General features: G+C 46.3%; 1 protein-coding gene across 1 annotated transcript in view; it reads left to right on the plus strand.

The window, feature by feature from the left end:
- SLC7A11 (solute carrier family 7 member 11) overlaps positions 1 to 20155 on the plus strand; it is a 622701-nt gene that overhangs the window by 195134 nt on the left and 407412 nt on the right. Inside the window, exon 4 of the mRNA XM_069242094.1 lies at positions 10832 to 10957. Coding sequence (XP_069098195.1) covers positions 10832 to 10957 — 126 coding nt within the window. The remainder of the gene's footprint in view (positions 1 to 10831; positions 10958 to 20155) is intronic.

Genomic DNA, 20155 nt, shown 5'->3' on the forward strand with positions numbered 1-20155 from the left:
CAGTGGAGGTGTCTGGGTGGGGGAGGTGGGCTGTGGGTGTCCCTAGGCCAGGGCGAGTTCGGTAGGCAAGGCCCCTCCGTAATGTAGGCCATGTGGCACTCTACCACACCTCAGCAGAGTGCCAAGTCGAGGTATAGTTGCCCCTGTGGCATCCATGTGCGCAGATGTCCACCATTGCCATATAAGCCATATCCCAGAAATTGCATGTGCAGAGGGCAGGAGCACGGCATAATGCAGGGGGCAGCTGCGTTTGTCTTGTCCGCCAACGGTAGCGGTATGCCATGCACTAAAACCCTCTTTCTTCTGTCTCCCCCCCTTTTTCTGCTCTCCCTGTCCTTTTGTACATCAGCATCAACAGGCGGAGGTACAGTGGCACCGGAGCACGAGGGAGCTGCATCCCACATGGCCATGGAGGGCCACACCATGGACTCAGAATGCACCAGTGGGACGGAGGGCGAGGGGAGCTTCACGTCGGCCACAGGATCACCAACCAGCGACACTGACTCGTCCGTCAATGTGAGCTCCCCTGTGGTGGCGGCACCATCTGTGCCCCCCACCTCTACAGGTACCTCCGCCACCTCCCCTACCAGCACCGCCCTCCCAGCAGCCCCTCAGCATTCGCCCCATGCCCGCTCACCCAGGAGGGTGGGCATCACCTTCGCCCCAGGCACCTCAGGCCCTGCCCCAGTCACCCCTGCTGCCCTCAGTGAGGAGGCCATGGACTTCCTCAGGTCACTCACTGTTGGGCAGTCTACCATTGTAAATGCCATCCAGGGTGTAGAACGAGAGTTGCAACACGGTAATGCATTCCTGGAGGGCATTAATTCTGGTCAGGCTGTCCTTCAGCGAACCCTGCAATCTTTGGCCTCAGCACTGATGGCAGCCATTGTCCCTGTGTCTAGCCTCCCCCCTCCAACTTCCTCCACCCAGACTCAATCTCCTGTACCTCAGCCCATCCCAAGCACACCTACAGACCAGCATGCACACAAGTCAACACACCCAAGTAGCTCAAGCAAACATAGGCACCACACACACCACAGGCACTCACGCAAGCCTCAGCCACATACAGACAAAACAACATCCACTGCCTCCACTGTGTCCCCCTCCTCCTCTTCTCCCTCCTCCCTCCCAGTCTCGTCTACACACACACCTGCATGCACCACATCTACAATCACCATGAATCGCACCAGGAGACCCAGCACCACAAGCCGCTCCCTGCACTCACCACCTCCACTGCCATTTACACGTCCCCTGTGTCCTCTCCCAGTGTGTCTGTGACGCACCCTCCCAAAGTACACAAACGCCAGTAATCACTCACCCAACATCCATCCACCTCACGACAGCCTCCAGTACATGCACATGCACCCAAAACAGCTAAAGTGACACCTCCTACAACCACCTCCTCTTCCTCCACTCCCAGACCCCCTCCAGCTACCCATCCCAGTGTTCGTCAGAAACTGTCCCTCTGTAAAGTTGACCTTTTTGCCCCCACCCCTCCTCCAATTCATCAGTCCCATCGTAGCGCCTCAGCCAAAAAGCCTCCAATACCAGTGGTGCCTGTTCAAAGTTTTTGGAGTGCACCGGCCACCAGGGCAGGCAGTATGACCCGGAGCCAAGGTACTGGCAGCCCACCCCCTGTAAAGGCTCTAAAATTGGAGAGTGGAAGACGGGACCGTGTTAAGACTCCTGGTGGGAAAACAACTGACATGGGTTCCAAGGGGATTGGAGAGTCAGCTGTGACTCCACCAAAGGTGGGGAAGGGCCAGAGGAAGTCTCCCCAGCCTGTTGTGAGTGTCACGGCAGAGAAGTGCGCCATCATTTCCGGCGGTCGAGACACAACTGCCAGCACCGTCGTTACTGGTCCAGAGACCACTGCCAGAGTCACAGCCCAGGAGGGCCCAAGTATCGTCACTGGTCCAGAGACCACCCCCAGAGTCACAGCCCAGGAGGGCCCAAGTATCGTCACTGGTCAGGAGACCACCGCCAGAGTCACAGCCCAGGAGGGCCCAAGTATCGTCACTGGTCAGGAGACCACCGCCAGAGTCACAGCCCAGGAGGGCCCAAGTATCGTCACTGGTCAGGAGACCACCGCCAGAGTCACAGCCCAGGAGGGCCCAAGTATCGTCACTGGTCAGGAGACCACCGCGAGAGTCACAGCCCAGGAAGGCCCAAGTATTGTCACTGGTCAGGAGACCAACGCCAGAGTCACAGCCCAGGAGGGCCCAAGTATCGTCACTGGTCCGGAGACCACCGCCAGAGTCACAGCCCAGGAGGGCCCAAGTATCGTCACTGGTCCGGAGACCACCGCCAGAGTCACAGCCCAGGAGGGCCCAAGTATCGTCACTGGTCAGGAGACCACCGCCACAGTCACAGCCCAGGAGGGCCCAAGTATCGTCACTGGTCAGGACACCACCGCCAGAGTCACAGCCCAGGAGGGCCCAAGTATCGTCACTGGTCAGGAGACCACCGCCAGAGTCACAGCCCAGGAGGGCCCAAGTATCGTCACTGGTCAGGAGACCAACGCCGGAGTCATTGCCCAGGAGGGCCCAAGTATCGTCACTGGTCCAGAGACCACCGCCAGAGTCACAGCCCAGGAGGGCCCAAGTATCATCACTGGTCAGGAGACCACCGCCGGGGTCATTGCACAGAAGGGCCCAAGTATCGTCACTGGTCCAGAGACCACCGCCGGAGTCACAGCCCAGGAGGGCCCAAGTGTCGTCACTGGTCCAGAGACCACCGCCACCACCGGAGTCAGTGCCCTGGAGGGCCCCGGCTGCCACAGCCCCGCTGGGCAATGATGAAACGTCATGCCACACACCAATGTCCAGTGTAGAAGACGTCATGCCACACACCAATGTCCGGTGTAGAGAACGTCATGCCACACACCAATGTCCTTATCAGAACCGCCATGGCAAAGCACCGCTGAACAGTCCTGAACCGCCATGTCAAAGCACCGCTGAACAGGGCAAAGACCGCCATGGCAAAGCACCGCTGAACAGTCCTGAACCGCCATGTCAAAGCACCGCTGAACAGGGCAAAGACCGCCATGGCAAAGCACCGCTGAACAGGGCAAAGACCGCCATGGCAAAGCACCGCTGAACAGGGCAAAGACCACCATGGCAAAGCAACGCTGAACAGGGCAAAGACCGCCATGGCAAAGCACCGCTGAACAGGGTAAAGACCGCCATGGCAAAGCACCGCTGAACAGGGCAATGCACCGGGTAGGAATGAATGGACCGCCACATCAGGCATCCTTATCCCATGTGCAGCTGGGACAGTGACAGGACACAACCTTTCACGGGGAGACTCATCCAGTCTGGGCACCAGTCCCCCCCAGTACTAGTAGAGACCTGCATCAACTTGAGAGACTGTGGCTTTGCACTCCCCAGGATTGAACAGTGGGCAACCCACCCACTGTATAGACTTGAGAGACTGTGGATTTGCACTCCCCAGGATGGCACAGTGGGCAAACCACCCACTGTATGGACTTGAGAGACTGTGGCTTTGCACTCCCCAGGATGGCACAGTGGGCAACCCACCCACTGTATTGACTTGAGAGACTGTGGCTTTGCACTCCCCAGGATGGCACAGTGGGCAAACCACCCACTGTATAGACTTGAGAGACTGTGGCTTTGCACTCCCCAGGATGGCATAAATGGTCATGGAGCCCCATCGTGGATCTGGCTTTGCAGTCATCCGGCTGAGGTGCCCCCCCTTCCCTTCTCCCTGAGGTGCCTGTAGTATTTCTATCTGATGCCCCGTCAGTGTTCTCTCCGATTGTGGTCAGGTATCTTTGTGGGCCTCGCCCATGCATTTTTGGACTGTTGGTGCACAGACATTGTTATGTACATATCTGCACTACTTCTCGTATTGTATATAATTATGACTGATTTTCAAATATATATCTGTATATTTTTGTATGACATGTATATTGGCACATTACATTGTTTGACGATTTTCGCTTTGTGTATTCATTCTTCGGGGGGTATTGTGGGTTGTTACTGTGATTTTTTGTGAATGCATTGGTGTGTATGTTGTAATATGCGAGGGTGGGGGTGGGGGTGTTTGGTGTGTGTCCCCCTAAATTTTGCCTCTCCCCTCCCCCATGTCGTAGGTGCAGTACTCACCGTTGTCTGCGGCGCCTACGTAGCTGTTGGTCGTAGAGGAGCAGAAACACAAGGGCAGGGAGTATTTGGAGTTCCGGCTCCATGGATTCCTCGTTCCTCGTGGGATATGTTCAGGTGAGCGTTTTCCCATAGCAAAAGCTGTTTCCGCTGTGTTTTTATCCACGGTGAATCCGCCCCGGAAAAGGTGGCGGATTGGCGGGTTGTAATACTGTGGGCGGTACATTGTCTTCCGCCTGTCTGTTGACGGTGACCGCCGCGCTGCTTGTCTGTACCGCCGTGGCGGGCGAAGTGTTAAAGTGGCTGTCTTTGTTGGCGGTTTCCGCCAGGGTCATAATTCCCTTTTTTTGTCCGCCGGCCTGTTTGCGGTATTTCCGCTGCTTTAACACCGTCCGCCAGGGTTGTAATGACCCTCTTAGTATCTTATTTAACCTTATACAGCTATTGCTTGATGGTGATGTCTCAGGCTATTTGCATTACTCTGACGGTTTTGATGGCTGTTGCACTATTTGTCTGTGGTTCCTTCCACAGGTTTTTATGTTGTAGAGTATGTTATTGCTCACCTAAATTAGCACGAATTCCTGGTCTTGTTCTCTTGTTCTAGACCGGTTTTGTTTTACTTAGAGACTTTTTATGGTTTTGGGTCGCAGACTTTCCTACGGGGATGGTATAACTTTGGTATCTGTTTCCCGTCCGGTTAGTGGACTACTTTTAATCTTTTGTTCGCAGGGCGATCTCGCTTGGCAGAAGTCGAGCGCTTTGCATAACCATTCCTTTCCACAAAGGAAAAAAACTCACTTTTAAATATTCGGTTTTATTCTCTCAATTGACTGCTAAAAACTACGTTAATCCAACTGTTAGTGTGTCGCCCGGAAGGTAACTTAAATGTATATGTTTCCCTTATCTTATGGCGGAGGAGTTTATGTATGTTTTCACGTCTGTTTAGGCGCCTTGCTTTGTTTTTAACATTATTACTTAAATGCCGTAGACTCCCTGACGTGGAGAAATGCTTTTGTTTGTTTTTCTGGGCTTTCACTAGTGTCTATTTTTCCACATCTAAGCACATTTCACTTGGATTTATATTTAGGAAACATTTTGTATGAACTCTATTAAGTGGGCTGACGTCGCAATGCTTTTTCCCAAGCTCTGAACTTCTGCAGCCGCCATCCTCGAAATCCCCGCATATTTTGTACTCGTACACACACACACACACACACACACTATATATAGTATGGTCGTTGGGGTAAGCATTAAGATTGAGGGGGGCATTTTGTGGGGGATAGTTGCGACTGAAATCAAATTGCGCATAGCCACAGGATTACAGTCACAGACCCTTAAAATTTACGAAATAATAACACTCGAAAGGTTTTGAGTGAAACTGCGAAGAAGGAAAACCCAGTGAAAATAGTGATAGCTTGTATACACCTAACGTATCACAGAGAAGGCAACGCCGGAAAAAATCAGCAGTGTGATATCTTAAACACAGAAACAATTCTGCAGCCCAATAGCACTGACAAACACTTAAGAATGAGCACTGCTGAAGTCTGCAGTACTAAGAAGACATTACTGATGGAGGGGTATACCGCATGTGGATTTACAGCACTAGCAATGTACTGCTTGGAGAAGCTGACCCTATCTGAGATCCCACGGCATTGAGACTATATGCTGAATACTATACAGACTGCTAGCGACCGCAAAGAAGCACATGTTACCGGACTGAACACTGGGAGCACATATCACTGGGACCTTCTAACACCATTGTGGAGGGGAGACAATGAAAAATTATGATATCTTGCTAGTGTGTTCTCTAGCACCAATAAGGTACATTTGGCAGAAATTAACACCACATGGATTTATATATCGTGGAGAAGTTGCTTTTGGAGGAATGTGTGCTGCTGGACTCATATAAAACTGACAAACACTACTGGTGGATGCACATATTGCAGTGGTCTGTAGTGCTGAGAAGGTACCTGTTGATCCGATATCTTTGGGAATACACCGTTGGGAAAAGCTCATCCTAGATGGCATCCTAAGGAAGCACTCATAAGGAAGGCCGCATTACTCGAGTTCTATAGCACTAAGAGAAGGAGATCAGACTCCTGGGGGCCTACAGTACTGCATATGCCCTGCAGCACAAATCGCTGACAACCTGTACTATCAAGGGAACTCATGGGAAAAATCGTGTTATTGGAGTCTTATAACACTGAAAAATCACGACTGGAAGGGAATCTCCCACGCATCAATAAAGTATTGCTATGGAAATAAAAAAATGCTGTAACTCTACAGCACAAAAAAGACTCATTTGGATGAACCCCACACTACAGGGAAATATAGCCTTGAGAAGGTATTATGAGCTGGGATAAAGCACAAATCAGAAGAGATCACAGGAAAGCATAGAAGAAAAGCTGAAGGAAGGTAACAGCATGGGGGTAGTAAGTAGTGACAAGACAACTGGAAAAATATTACTAAAAAAGCGCACAATACTAGAGTCTGCTACTGCTGAGAAAGTGGACCTGGGGGAAACTGCAGAAGTCATAATCTATTATAAAGCTCTTTCCAGAAACATGGCTCTGTGGAAAGTTAAGATTATTCTGCCAGGACTGCTCTGCAGGCTCCTGGCCTTTTCTTTCAATCAGTCTACCTTGGAGGGTGGTGGTAATATGATACTATTTTGTGTCTTGTCATTAATAATCATGATTGCTGTTGTCATGTGATATTATGGGTGGGCCATGGTCAAGGTGCAGGTCTCTGCACAATGCATATCTGAACACGGTGTTGAGTATAGACTTGGAAATCAGTACCTTCTTACCGGTGAGAGTAGCTACCAACCTGGCGATAATTTACATTTTTAATCTGGTTTAGCTTTAATGATGGCATCAGGGTTTATTGGGTGTCAAATCTAATGTGTGTATCTGCTCTGCAGTTGCAAATTCCTGTTTGTGTACATGTGCTGTTGTTTGTGGAGTAATAGCTCTGTTCCTAGTGTCTTGTTGGTGTCAATGCTAACTTAAGGCACAAACAGTAGCCACACGCCACCATCTGTGATTTAAACCAAGGGTCCAAACATTAATAGCACGACATAACATTTTTGTAATTTAAACAGTGGAATGTTTGATGGTCTGATACCTGAGTGGCATTACTGAGTGGCATGTCTGAGTGGCATTCTTTTGGTTAAGCAGCAACACCACGTAGGTGTCTGAGTAGGCCAATCATTTATTTATGTATTTGTTTATTTTTTTCATTGTTCTGTTTATCACAGCCGTGATGGTTTACGTGTTTCAGGATGTGCTGGCGTCTGAAGATAGATCACATGAAGTACATTTAGGTTATTTTCTGGCTGTACTGGGTTTCATGAAAGGCTTTTGCTATAGAGGCCTGTTCTTTAAGCCTTGCTCACACAGACAATAAGGGTTTGGTATGTAGATTTTCCTAAATGATTTCAGGGGATGATGAGTTTTACCTCGCAATAATTCCTCTGTGGTTCCTCCAATAGTCCTGGTCATGCAGTTTTTAGAATAGGTTTAATGATTGAAAGCAAAACCAGCAGTGTATTTTCCGTTCTGTGATTTATTTATTTTTAATTCTATCTTTCTTTTGTTGCTTTTCAAAGCTAGTACTTTTATAGACAACATGTGTTTTGCCCTTTTAAGCATGCAAGCCTAGGGCTTCAACAAGGCTAACATTTAAAACGTATGGTATATTATCAAGTGGAAAGTATTCCACATATTTCCATTTACTAGCCATTGTTCCCAAATAGTATCACCTTGTGGGGGGGGAATAAAATATATATATGAATCCCTGCTCTCATCTTATATCAAACTTATCTATCCATCACCATATGTCATGTCTCTATCAATCTATCCTCCATTCCCACTCTGACTCATCTCAAATCCATTCTACTACTTTAATCTCCTAAATAACTCTGCCTGAGCTCTTTCCTACGCTTCCACATCTAACTCACCCAAACCTCACTTTACTACCATGATCTCCCGAACAACCCTACTATATTCTCCCTCATTTATCTCAACCTGCTACTATGATCTCCCTAAGCCTTTCCACAGACTCTTCCCACCCCCATTCCCACTTTACTCATCCCAAGCATAAATCCTATTACCATATACTCACAATTAACACTTCTGGATTCTTCCCTCTTCCACCCCTCCATTACTCCAGTCAATCTAACTAACAAACTCTCATATCCGCGGCTCAATTTAACTCATAATAATACTAAAACTGTACTCATATTTCCCTATACTAATCCACCACTAATTCCTTGTGGGTTCCGGAGTAGCGTGCTACTTGCCGAAAAGCGATTCAACGCCTCATCAGGGGTAGTAAGCGCTATATAAATACTATTATAATACAATACAATATGGCATGGTCCATAATGTCTGAATTAATATTGGGTGCAGAATATTCAGTTATGACTGCACCTTTCATAAGTAATATTGTTTGCCATGCTTGGACTACCAAATCAGTGTTCAACTTGTATTTTTTTTATAATGGTCAAAGTGGGCTCAAATTGTAAGTGTGTACAATGAAGGTATGCTCGGTAGGTTAATACATTTTATAGTTTTAATATTCACAATTATAGTTTATAGAATTCTTAATGCAAATCACGAACCATGTGCTTTTCTTGGTGCCAGGTTTGGTGTCCATAGATTGTAGCACTAAGGTCCAGATGTAGTAAGGTCTGAATTTGCGATTCCGCGACTCGCAATTTCCGAATCGCAAATTCGGATGCAGAATGGTGTCTCAGACACCGTCTGCGACTCGCTATGGGGTCACAAAGACCCACCTCATCGATATTAATGAGGTGGGTCGCATTTTGCGACCCCATAGCGAGTCCCTACACTCACAGGGATGGAGTCCTGATGAAGTCAGCAGACCTCCATGTCTGTGACTGCTTTTTCAATAAAGCAGTTTTTTTTTTTCATTTTGCAGCCCGTTTTCCTTAAAGGAAAACGAGTTGCAAAATGAAACAAATTACGAAACCATTTGGTTTCGTTTTTTCAGTGTAGGCAGTTGTCCATTGGACCACTGCCTGCTCTGAAAAAAACCTTTATGCCCACATTCACAAAGGGGAATGGGTCCCATGGCGACCCCTTCTCTTTTGCGAATGAGTTACCACCAGTGTGACACTGGTGGTAACTGCGAGTTGCTTTCCGACCGCATTCGCGGTCACAAAGCAATTCTGCATTGCGATGCGAGTCGCAAATAGGAAGGGAACACCCCTTCCTATTTGCGAGTCGCATTCACAAATTGCGAGTCTGTACCGACTCGCAATTTGTGAATGAGCATCGCGTTAGGCTGTTTGCATGGCGCAAACTGCGATTTTCGCAGTTTGCACCATGCAAACGGCTTCCTACATCTGGCCCTTAGTGACTTCTCTACTCTAGTTAGTCACCAAACGTCATCCACATTTGAGCTTTTAATTCCTTCAGGGAGGAACACAAGTCAGAGACTTAAGTACTGATCAGTTTTCATTTGTTAAAACTCTTAATGCACTAAAATGTACTCATGATAGGCCCGCTAATGTGAAAGTTCCTAAGATCTGATGTCACTTCTTGTGATGTCACTCCGTGTGAGGTTAAGGGCCATGATGCCATTTCCTTTGACATCACACGCAATTTCACATACTGTGATGTCACTTACATACTTGGTTAATCCCCCACTTCTTTTTTTTTAGAACTTAAGCCCTGTCCATAGGACTGGCATGTTCATTTGACCTATTTTGTTTCTGTTTGTGATGAAGCTCGAATTGTTTTTCTCTGCTAGAATTTTGTAAAATTATGCTAACCATCCCCACGCAATGTATTTGCCTTCTTACTGGGCCAGATCTCAGTGTAACTCCAACAAGGAGATGAGATTCGACAGTAGATTAAAAATACCTACCACTGTTAAAATGAATGTGCCCTTCCTGCTCCATGTCCCTTGGTCTCCCCGCTCCCTTCCTGACATCGCATGGTTCCTATTACATTTGGACCACATCCAGGGTATTTATCTCCCTGAATCTGGGGGCTGGGACCACTTGAGGCTGTAATTTGAAAACCCAAAGCAGCAGGCCCAACAGGAGCATTAAATGATTGAGCGAAGGAGGGAAAGCGGGACTGTGGTGAAGGAAAGACAGGAGAAGGGAATAGAGAGGGTTGGGGTGACATGAGAGGGTAAAGATAGAGAGGAGAGAATAGAGGGCCAGAAAAAGACAGATGGAGAGGAGAGGAAGGTAGGGTAGCCGGTTTGAACATTTTTTGTTAGTGCTTATTTTGGTTACGTGTCCGGCACTGTTTCTTTGAGCTAGGGATGTAAAAAACCTAGGGATGGTCTGACCAAGATTTACATTTCGTGGTGAACTGTCGAGGAAAATGCATTGTTCCATTTGAGTCTTTCAAGAATATGTCGCGTTCAAGAAATTAATGAAGCAGTAGTGAGTGTGGGTGACGTCAAGCACCCGCCCGCCACCCTCAGCGAATGTGACGCACACCTGCACGCATTTCCTTGACCTCATTTTCCTATATACCTAACCTTGCGTTTGTATTCTAATGGTATAGACAGTCTTTCAGCGCGACCTTCCGAGCAGCTCACATATGATGTTCATCGATGTGTCCTATAGATGCTTAATTACATGCACACTTGCGTTGCTTAGCAGTGCTGGAGAGCAGAACAAAGGCTTTGAAGTAACCTCTCACCTTCTTCTTGTCTTGCAGCGGTTGTAATGGTCCTGAACAGCATGAGCGTCAGCTGGAGCGCCCGGATACAGATTATTCTAACCTTTTGTAAACTCATAGCAATTTTGATAATTATAGTTCCCGGAATAATGCAGCTTTTCAAAGGTAAATATTCAAACCATAACTTATTATTTGCACCCAGCATTTAGAAAGTCTACCCTAATACCCATAAGAATGTGTCACTCGTGAGTAATGCTTTATCGGTCAGTTTTGCAATTTCCAGTAATCCATTCATCCATTTTAAGCCTGGTTGTTTTCAGTTGGGAAAATTTCGAGGTTTTGTGGCATATTCTCTAACTACTGACAACCAACAGCCACCCAGTTGTTAAAACTGTTTATCATCTCTGATGCTGCAGCCTGGTTTAGCTGCTCATGACATAAGTTGTGATACAATGTGTTGTTTTGTATGTGTTTACTGTGTGGCATCTCTGTTTAGTCGGGGAAGACGGTGCAATAAGTTACCTGACCCAAAACTCCTTCAGTACAAGATGTTCTCTTGAGCAAACACGGGCGCAAGCAATCGTCACACAGTTCGGTGTACACGCTGTTTACTACCCCGCACACGGATAGCTTTGCCAAACAAATATGTGTTTGTTATAAACGCTATCGTCTCGATTGCTACTGCACTGGCAACAAATTAATATCAAATGTTTAAAAGCAGCCAGTAGAACAGAGATCGAGCAATGTTAACTCAAACTTTGCAAATGTTTTAAGTATTTATCATGATCGAATTTGTTTTGCCATCCTTTCCTGTCATCTCTTCGGCAGTCATTTTTTTTTTAATCTCATCCCTTCAATTCAGTGCGTCAAATGCATCAAATTGCGACCACCTCGTTAGCACCAGCCAGATCCATCATCCCCACCGCTCAGTGTTACTCCTGGGTCAATTGCTGGGTAATGGTCTCCTTTTGCACCGCACTTTCAAACAGCAAAAACACAAATCTGAAAAATATTGTTGACCGTGGTGTGATATTTTAGCGGCCTTCCACCAAAAATGAGACTTTGATAGAAAAAAATGATTTAAATGGCTTAAATGTCTGCTACTGTTGGTTGAGGGGAGTGTAGTTTCGCATGGCTCTACTATAGAAAGTTCGAAAGTGCTCAATTAACCCATGTTGGACCTGGCTTTTTGACAGGGTCATCCCCAAACTTTTTGCCTCCTTCCTCCTATTTTTTCTGACCTGTTGTTGTTGGCTTTTGAACTCTGGGCATTTTACCACTGCTAACCAGTGCTAAAGTGCACATGCTTTCTGTGTAAATTGTACTGTTGATTGGTTTATCCATGATTGGCTATTTGATTTACTTGTAAGACCCAAGTATAGTGCACTATATGTGCCTAGGGCCTGTAGATTAAATGCTACTAGTGGGCCTGCAGCACTGGTTGTGCCACCCACTTAAGAAGCCACTTCACCTTGTCTCAGGCCTGCCATTGCAAGGCCAGTGTGTGCAGTTTCACTGCCACTTCGACTTGGCATTTAAAAGTACTTGCCAAGCCTAAAACTCCCCTTTTTCTACATATAAGTCACCCCTAATGTGTGCCCTAGTAACCCCTAGAGCAGGGTGCTTTGTGGGTAAAAGGCAGGACATGTACCTGTGTAGTTTATATGTCCTGGTAGTGTAAAACTCCTAAATTCGTTTTTACACTACTGTGAGGTCTGCTCCCTTCATAGGCTAACATTGGGGCTGCCCTCATACGTTGTTGAAGTGGCAGCTGCTGATCTGAAAGGAGCAGTAAGGTCATCTTTAGTATGGCCAGAATGGTAATACAAAATCCTGCTGACTGGTGAAGTCGGATTTAATATTACTATACTAGAAATGCCACTTTTAGAAAGTGAGCATTTCTTTGCACTTAAATCTTTCTGTGCCTTACAATCCACGTCTGGCTAGGTTTAGTTGACAGCTCCTTGTGCATTCAATCAGACACACCCCAAACACAGGGTACTCAGCCTCACTTGCATACATCTGCATTTTGAATGGGTCTTCCTCGGCTGGGTGGGTGAAGAGCCTGCCCTCACACAAAGGACTGCCACACCCCCTACTGGGACCCTGGCAGACAGGATTGAACTGAAAGGGGACCTGATGCACTTCTTAGCCACTCTTTGAAGTCACCCCCACTTCGAATGCCCTACCTCATCAGACACTTGCTGGAGAAGAAACCTGAACCAGAACCTACATCCTGCCAAGAAGAACTGCCTGGCTGCTCAAAGGACTCACCTGTCTGCTTTCTACAAAGGACTGCTGCCTTGCTGTTGGCCTGCTGCCTTGCTGAACTCTTGTCTGGCTGTAAAAGTGCTCTCCAAGGGCTTGGATAGAGCTTGCCTCCTGTTCCCTGAAGTCTCAGGACCGAAAAGACTTCTCTTTTTCATTTGGATTCTTCGTGCGCCAAAAATTTCGACGCACAGCTTGTTCTGCGGTGAAAAATTCACTGCACGCCGATCCAGAAAGACGCCGCTCGATGCGACGGCTGCGGTGCTATCGGAACTTCAACGCACGGCCTCACATGGACAAGGCCGCCCGACTTCCAGAGGGGAAATCAACGCGACACCTGCCTGGAGAAAGAAAATTGCATGCACAGCCTCCCGGAACGACGCGCAGCCGGATAACAAGCTGAGGAATCCACGCACAGACCCTGGGACATCTGGTAATCCAGTGAACCATAGAAGGAGATGGTCGGCGTGCCGGAAAATGAAGCACGTCTTCCCGGAGTGAAAAATAACGACGCAAGTCCGTGTGTGAAGGAGCGAAACCAACGCACACACCATTTTTCCTCCCGTAGAATGACGCACGTCTCCCCGCATGATAAATAACTACGCAAGTCAGTGTGTGAAGGGGCATAACCGACGCACACACCATTTTTCCACGCATCTTCTCTTCTGCGGCCCCCTGCGGAGATTTTCCACTCCAAACCAGGTACTTTGTGCTTGAAAGAGACTTTGTTTACTTTTTAAAGACTTAAGACACTTCATATCACTTTTTAGTGATATCTCTACAAATTCTTATTGCATCTGTGATTGTGTTGATATACAAATATCCTGATAAATATTCTATATTTTTCTAAACAATGTGTGGTGTATTTTTGTGGTGCTATATTGTGTTATTGTATGATTTATTGCACAAATACTTTACACATTGCCTTCTAAGTTAAGCCTGACTGCTCGTCCCAAGCTACCAGAGGGTGGGCACAGGATAATTTGGATTGTGTGTGACTTACCCTGACTAGAGTGAGGGTTCTTGCTTGGACAGAGGGTAACCTGACTGCCAACCAAAAAACCCATGTCTAACAACCCATAATTAGTGAGACTAGCGGTTTCTGCAGTACCTCTGTTATTTTCATTCACAGTCGTGTTGGTTGTTCATAATTGTTGTTCTCCCCTGAGTGGAGTCGCTTGATATCAAGAGAGCCAGGGGAGGATGTACGGTTTTACTTTTGTGTGGAGAGAAGCTCTCTAATATTTGCTGTGCTCTCCTTTGTGCAGTTGCTTGATACTAACAGGGCCAAGGGAGGATGTAGGGTATTATTTTTTTGTGGAGGGAAGCTCTCTTACGAGCTTCTGCACGTCTTTTGAGGCTGATGGGAAAGGTTGCATGATGTTCATCTGGCACCATTGTGCTTAAGAGTTTAATTTGTTTTTCTTCCCGATTTTCTCAATTCTGGATTCAATGTGTGTGTTTAGGCGTGTGTGCGTGTATGTGTGTGTGTTTTTGTAGCTGACCTCCAAGGTCAAGTGTACATAAAGTTATATGAGGCTTCTGGAGCGTGGCCAACTGAGCCAACATGGTGGCTGCAACTTGAACGAGCTCAGTCCAGCTGCCATGTTAATACGCCATCATCCACTCCAGGACAGGGACCCTAGGGTCAGCGGCATGTTGACTTGGGTGTAAGGTACCAGCAGGTTGTTATTTGGGCCTGGAGGGCTCAGCATATGTTCCTGAACTGTGTTGCACATTGACCAGGTGTGATCCACGGGTGAAGGTCATGCCAGACATCTCAGTGAGTCTGCCTCCTTACCTCGACTCCCCGCAAATTGGGGCATCAAGATGACAGCGTCTCTTGCAGGGCCACCTTGAGTTTGTGGCTCATGGGTAGCCCGCTGGGAGCGATGGGACCTGGTGCATCTGGTATTATGGTCCAGAACCTAGATACTGGACTGGAGTACATTTGGGGCAGAAGAATAGCGGTCATGGCCTTGGAGGCCTGATTGCACCATACAGTAAGTCTATAGTGCCTGGGTAAAACACAGGGTAGTAATTAATACAGGCTGAGGCAGCTATGAAAAAATCCAAGGACTTTGGCTGCACTAACTGAGCTGTTGTGAAGAGGGTTGTGACATGCACATGAAGCCTTCCTGGTGCTACAGTGACAGAGATGTCATTGACAACCTGCATGTAACTTCATCTCAGAACCGTGTCCCATGCCATTCTAATACATTTATGACCCTCTCATTTGTTCCTTACAAGTTGCACTGAGGAGCTCTGTGATGCCACTTGGTGGCTACTCATACTCATACTGTCCATGATGGAAATCATCTGACGTGTGAGGCAATGGCTCAACTCCCAAGTGGGCACTACTACAGATTTAGCTGCACAGTCATACTGATCCCAATTGATATCCACCATTGGCTTAGAGTCATGCCTCACAGACTCACAGTGATTGTGTACAGCGAATTTCAATGATGTGGAAAAGCAGAGCATCCAAAACACCATCTGCACCGTTGTCACACTTTTGCAGTGAGATTAAATGACTCAAGATGGATTGCACAGCATGGAATGTGGGGTTTACCCAACAAGGTGACAAATTTGACATGATGTTGGAGGCAGTTACCTCTGTTACGGGGTCTCTTCAGGCCAAAATTTACGCAGTTGCAAATTATTTGGGTGCATTAGGTGATGACCAGAGAAAACTCAGATAGGGTCACCAAGATGGAAAGATCGCTGCAGCTGCTGCAGCCACAGAAATCTGACCTCCAAAGTATGTACAGGACCTCACTGATTGCAGAAATGTAGAGTGGTGAATGCAGAGGGGATTTGTAGGCTTAGCCACATCTGTGTGGTAGGAGTTCCTAAGGTGACTGAAAAATGTGATTTGATTAAATTTATAAAAAAACTGATGCCCCGAAGCTTACACTCTCCTTTTCTATTGAGTGGGCACACCATGCCCTGGCAAGTCCCCTGCCTCCTGGCACAGCCCCTCAACCCATAGTGGCTAAGTTGCTGCCTTTCCAAGACTGGAATGCTATCCTGCCAGGAAACCTGGACTCTTCATAATCAATGGCAGTAGACTTTTTATTTTTCCTCATTGTGATCGAGTGGTGCACCACCAGAGGGGCTCTTTCACAGGAGTGAATTGCAAACTCAGAGACATGGGCCTCAAATATGCCCTGCTTTTCCCAGCTAAATTCAGAATCATGACCAATGCACAAGTCCTTCATCTTCACAACCCAATTGCAACATGGGACTGGATAGAGCAGAATCGTAGCTCAAAGTAGGTGGATTACCCAGGGAGATGAGAGATGGGGTGTCAATGGTGTTGCCACTGAAAGAGAATATGGAACCACGTGCCAGGAGCCAGTGTACATCAATTCTGGATAAAGAGCAAGCCAAGGATGTGTTCTTCTTTGTAGTGTAGGCTGTGGTGGCTCTACATACAGAGATGATGCACTTTATTTCAGAATCCTCCAGCTGCAGTGACGGGAATGGTGGCTCGCCTTTCTCCAGTGATAATGAAGGCAAAACAGCCCAAAGAACTCCACAAACAGCTGACAATCTGATTTGAAGCATTTTGGAAATGGCCATTTTTTCAGGGTCATCCCTAAACTTTTTGCATCCTTCCTCCTATTTTTTCAGACAAGCTTTTGTTGGCTTTAGGACTCTGGGAAATTTACCACTGCTAAACAGTGCTAAAGTGCATATGATCTCTGTGTAAATTGTATTATTGATTGGTTTCTCCATGATTGGCATATTTGATTTACTGGTAAGTCCTTCGCCTAATAAAGTGCACTAGAGGTGCCCAGGGCCTGTAGATCAAATGCTATTAGTGGACCTGCAGCACTGGTTGTGCCACCCACAGTGCAGATTCCCTTTCAGAGCAGCTAGAAATATGGAGTTTGGGGGTCCCTGAACTCACAATTCAAAACATTTTTTTTTAGTTAAGTTGGTTTTTAGATTGTTAGTTTGAAAATGCCACTTTTAGAAAGTAGGCATTTTCTTGCTTAAAACATTCTGTGACTCTGCCTGTTTGTGGATTGCTTTTCTGGGTCAGTTTGACAGTTGGGCTGTTTGTGAATCCCCTCTAGACAGTGAGACAAAGGGAGCAGGGGTGTGGATTGCATATCCTGATGAGCCATCTGTGCTAGAGTGGAGGGGGGAGTGGTCACTCACACCTGAATTGGCTGTGCCTGCCCTCTCACAATGCAGTCCCCAAGCCCCTGGTGTGTGTCTGGGGCCTGGCCTGCGCAAGGCAGGATCTTGTGAACAACAGAGACTTTCCTTTGAAGTAGACCTACCACTGGCATCGCATAGTAGGAAACGACTCAGTCACGACACCGCTTAACATCAAATTGCAGTATTTGTGCTTCTAGGCACTATTTTTGTGTTTTATGTGCTAAAATCACATTTTTTAATGGTGTATTGTGGATTTTTATCATATTTGGTCTTGTTTACTTGGATAAAATATTTACTATTTTTCTAAACCTGTGTTGTGACATTTTGTAATGGTTCACTGTATTACTATATGTGTTGGTACAAATACTTTACACATTGCTTCTGAGTTAAGCCTGCCTGCTCATGCCAAGCTTCCAAGTGGGTGAGGGGGGGTTAACTGAGTGTGATTCTCCTTTACCCTGACTAGAGTGAGTGTCCTTGCTTGGACAGGGGGTAATCTGACTTCCAACCAAAGACTCTATTTCTAACAAAGCATAAGAGGTGGAGGGGTCTCTGGCTGGTCGATGCCGTGGGGGCATCTGCCTCCCCTTCTCCTGGTTTACATTGTGACTTCTTGTCAGAAGTAATCTTGATTTGCTGGTGAACATTGACTATGTAGTCAGAGTCCTCATGAAACAGATGGATATAACAGGGACACACCGGCCCCATGGGGTATGGAATCTGCATGTTAGTGATGTGTCCGTGAGCCTGCTCTCCCATCCCTCTGCACCATTAGGGTGCACCATTTGCTCAGTCATCCTCAATTGGATAACCCGCTTTCAGGCACTAATCGGGGGCTGGAAATCCTTCATCACACTTAGTGAAGCCACCCTCTCCACTTCTCCTTTTATTTTTTACTCTCCTTGACGTACAGCTTTTGTTTACAGAGCTTCTGCATGTTTGGGGAAGTCACAGTTGGATGTCAAGCCATGGGGAGAGTTCTACAGTTGGACATATTATCAGTTTTGCTTTTTCTGCTCATGGGTAATCTCTATATCACTTCGTGACACCAGAGCATTCACAGAAGATTTTATTTTAATAGATGTTTTGTGGCCAGTGGAGGTGAATGGTAAGCTGGAAAGGCATTAAGAGAGAAGTGTGTATCAGATAGCCAGATACTGCGAAACACTGTACTCATGACTCCATACAACACATTCACCTTTTTTATGTGGAACATTAGAGATCTAGGGCAAATAAGTAAAAAATACCATATGCATTCTTACTTGAAGGGGAGACACATCTTATGAAATTTGAGGGTCAAAGGCCCCACTGTTGGTGTAATGGCCAACTGTGTTATACTACTTACTTCACTTACTTCACTTATTACAGGGGGGGGGTCTTGATATGGGTTTGACCAGAGAGTTGTGTATGTGTAAGACCTGTTTGATGGTAAAAAAGTGCATATTCTCAGTCTTTACTTACCCAACTCATATATTTGCTCACAATGATTATCAACAATACTTTTTATGATCCATTCTTGATAGGGGTATTTTAACTGCAAACTCAACAATGAGTTACATAAATCCCACCCACCTGTACCTGGTTCACCAACATAGAAAGTTTCAGGTCAAGTATCTTGACAGGCATGTGCCTGGGACTTGACCAACATTTGGCACCCTACTCAGAAAATGGGAAGTACTTGCATTTGTCTCTCTTTCATGTCTTGCACACATACATCAATATGTTCTCTGTTTCACAACATTTCAAGAAACACGTATAGACAGATATGATCACAACATATTATAGCTTTCTCTGTACTGGAGTCCTAGGTGGGCGATGATTCCCAAATGGCACTTGTAAGTGCCAGCGTTGGAGGACACTGTATACAGTGGCAGAATTGTGGAAGAAATTCAACACTAATTTGACACCAAATCAGGGCCTAACACTAATTCCTTGATCCAACTCATAACTTTCAAAATGTATGTAAGAGGTATCAGCATTAAATCCTCCCTTGTCAGCACTAGACTGTGTTTCATTGTCTAATATTGTGATTCTACCACCCCTCCTGCATTAATTTACCAATACTGCTACAAAGATTGTTTTCCAGGATCAAAGTTCCTAATCTAAGCAATTGTTAATGGAGCTAATGAGGAGCTCATGTAGAAGCAGGCAAGCTATTCCTCCTGATAGATGGTCAGGTTCTTGGGGCACCTCATTTTAAGGCCTAGTATTTGACAGCACAACTCAAGTAGTTTATGTCATGGATTGCCTTAAATGCTTCTCCAGAATTTGGATTCCTGGTCCATTTCCTGTGAGATGGAACTACTCTGGAATGACTGCTGGGAGACTGTCCTTGCACTATATCACCTCCTCTTCTTTTACATGTGTGATATTTCTGTTAGTTTAGGTACCTCTAGAAATGATCCCCCCAGACAGCATATTCAATGGACTTGATACTGTGATGTCTGCCTGGGTTCATGAAAGCAGGACTGATAGCCATCTAGACACATTGGTAGACAGTCACCATTATCCACATAGGAGAGGTATTTGATTCAGGAACACTCATGATATTTTTTCAAATTGGAGCAATTTATTATTAGACCTGCTAGCCTTAGAGTGGTCTTCCCTCAAACGTTTTGCCTTCCTTCTCCATTTTAGCTTATCTCATTTTGTTGGTCATAGGAATCTGTGCACTTACCACTGCTAGCTAGTGCTAAAGTGGTCTCTCCTTTAAACATGGTTAAACTGGCCTACACCCAAGTGGCAAATTTAATTTACTTGTAAGTCCATAGTAAAGTGCCACACACATAAGTAACACTTTAAACGTGTCCCAAGGCTTGCCATTGCAACCTGTGTGTACTGTTTTAAAACTGCCATTGCCACCTGGCAAAATAAACTTTTTACCAGACCTAAATCTTCCTTTTTAATACATATAGTTCACCC

This window comes from Pleurodeles waltl, chromosome 1_2 (assembly GCF_031143425.1).
Source record: "Pleurodeles waltl isolate 20211129_DDA chromosome 1_2, aPleWal1.hap1.20221129, whole genome shotgun sequence".
NCBI lineage: Eukaryota > Metazoa > Chordata > Amphibia > Caudata > Salamandridae > Pleurodeles > Pleurodeles waltl.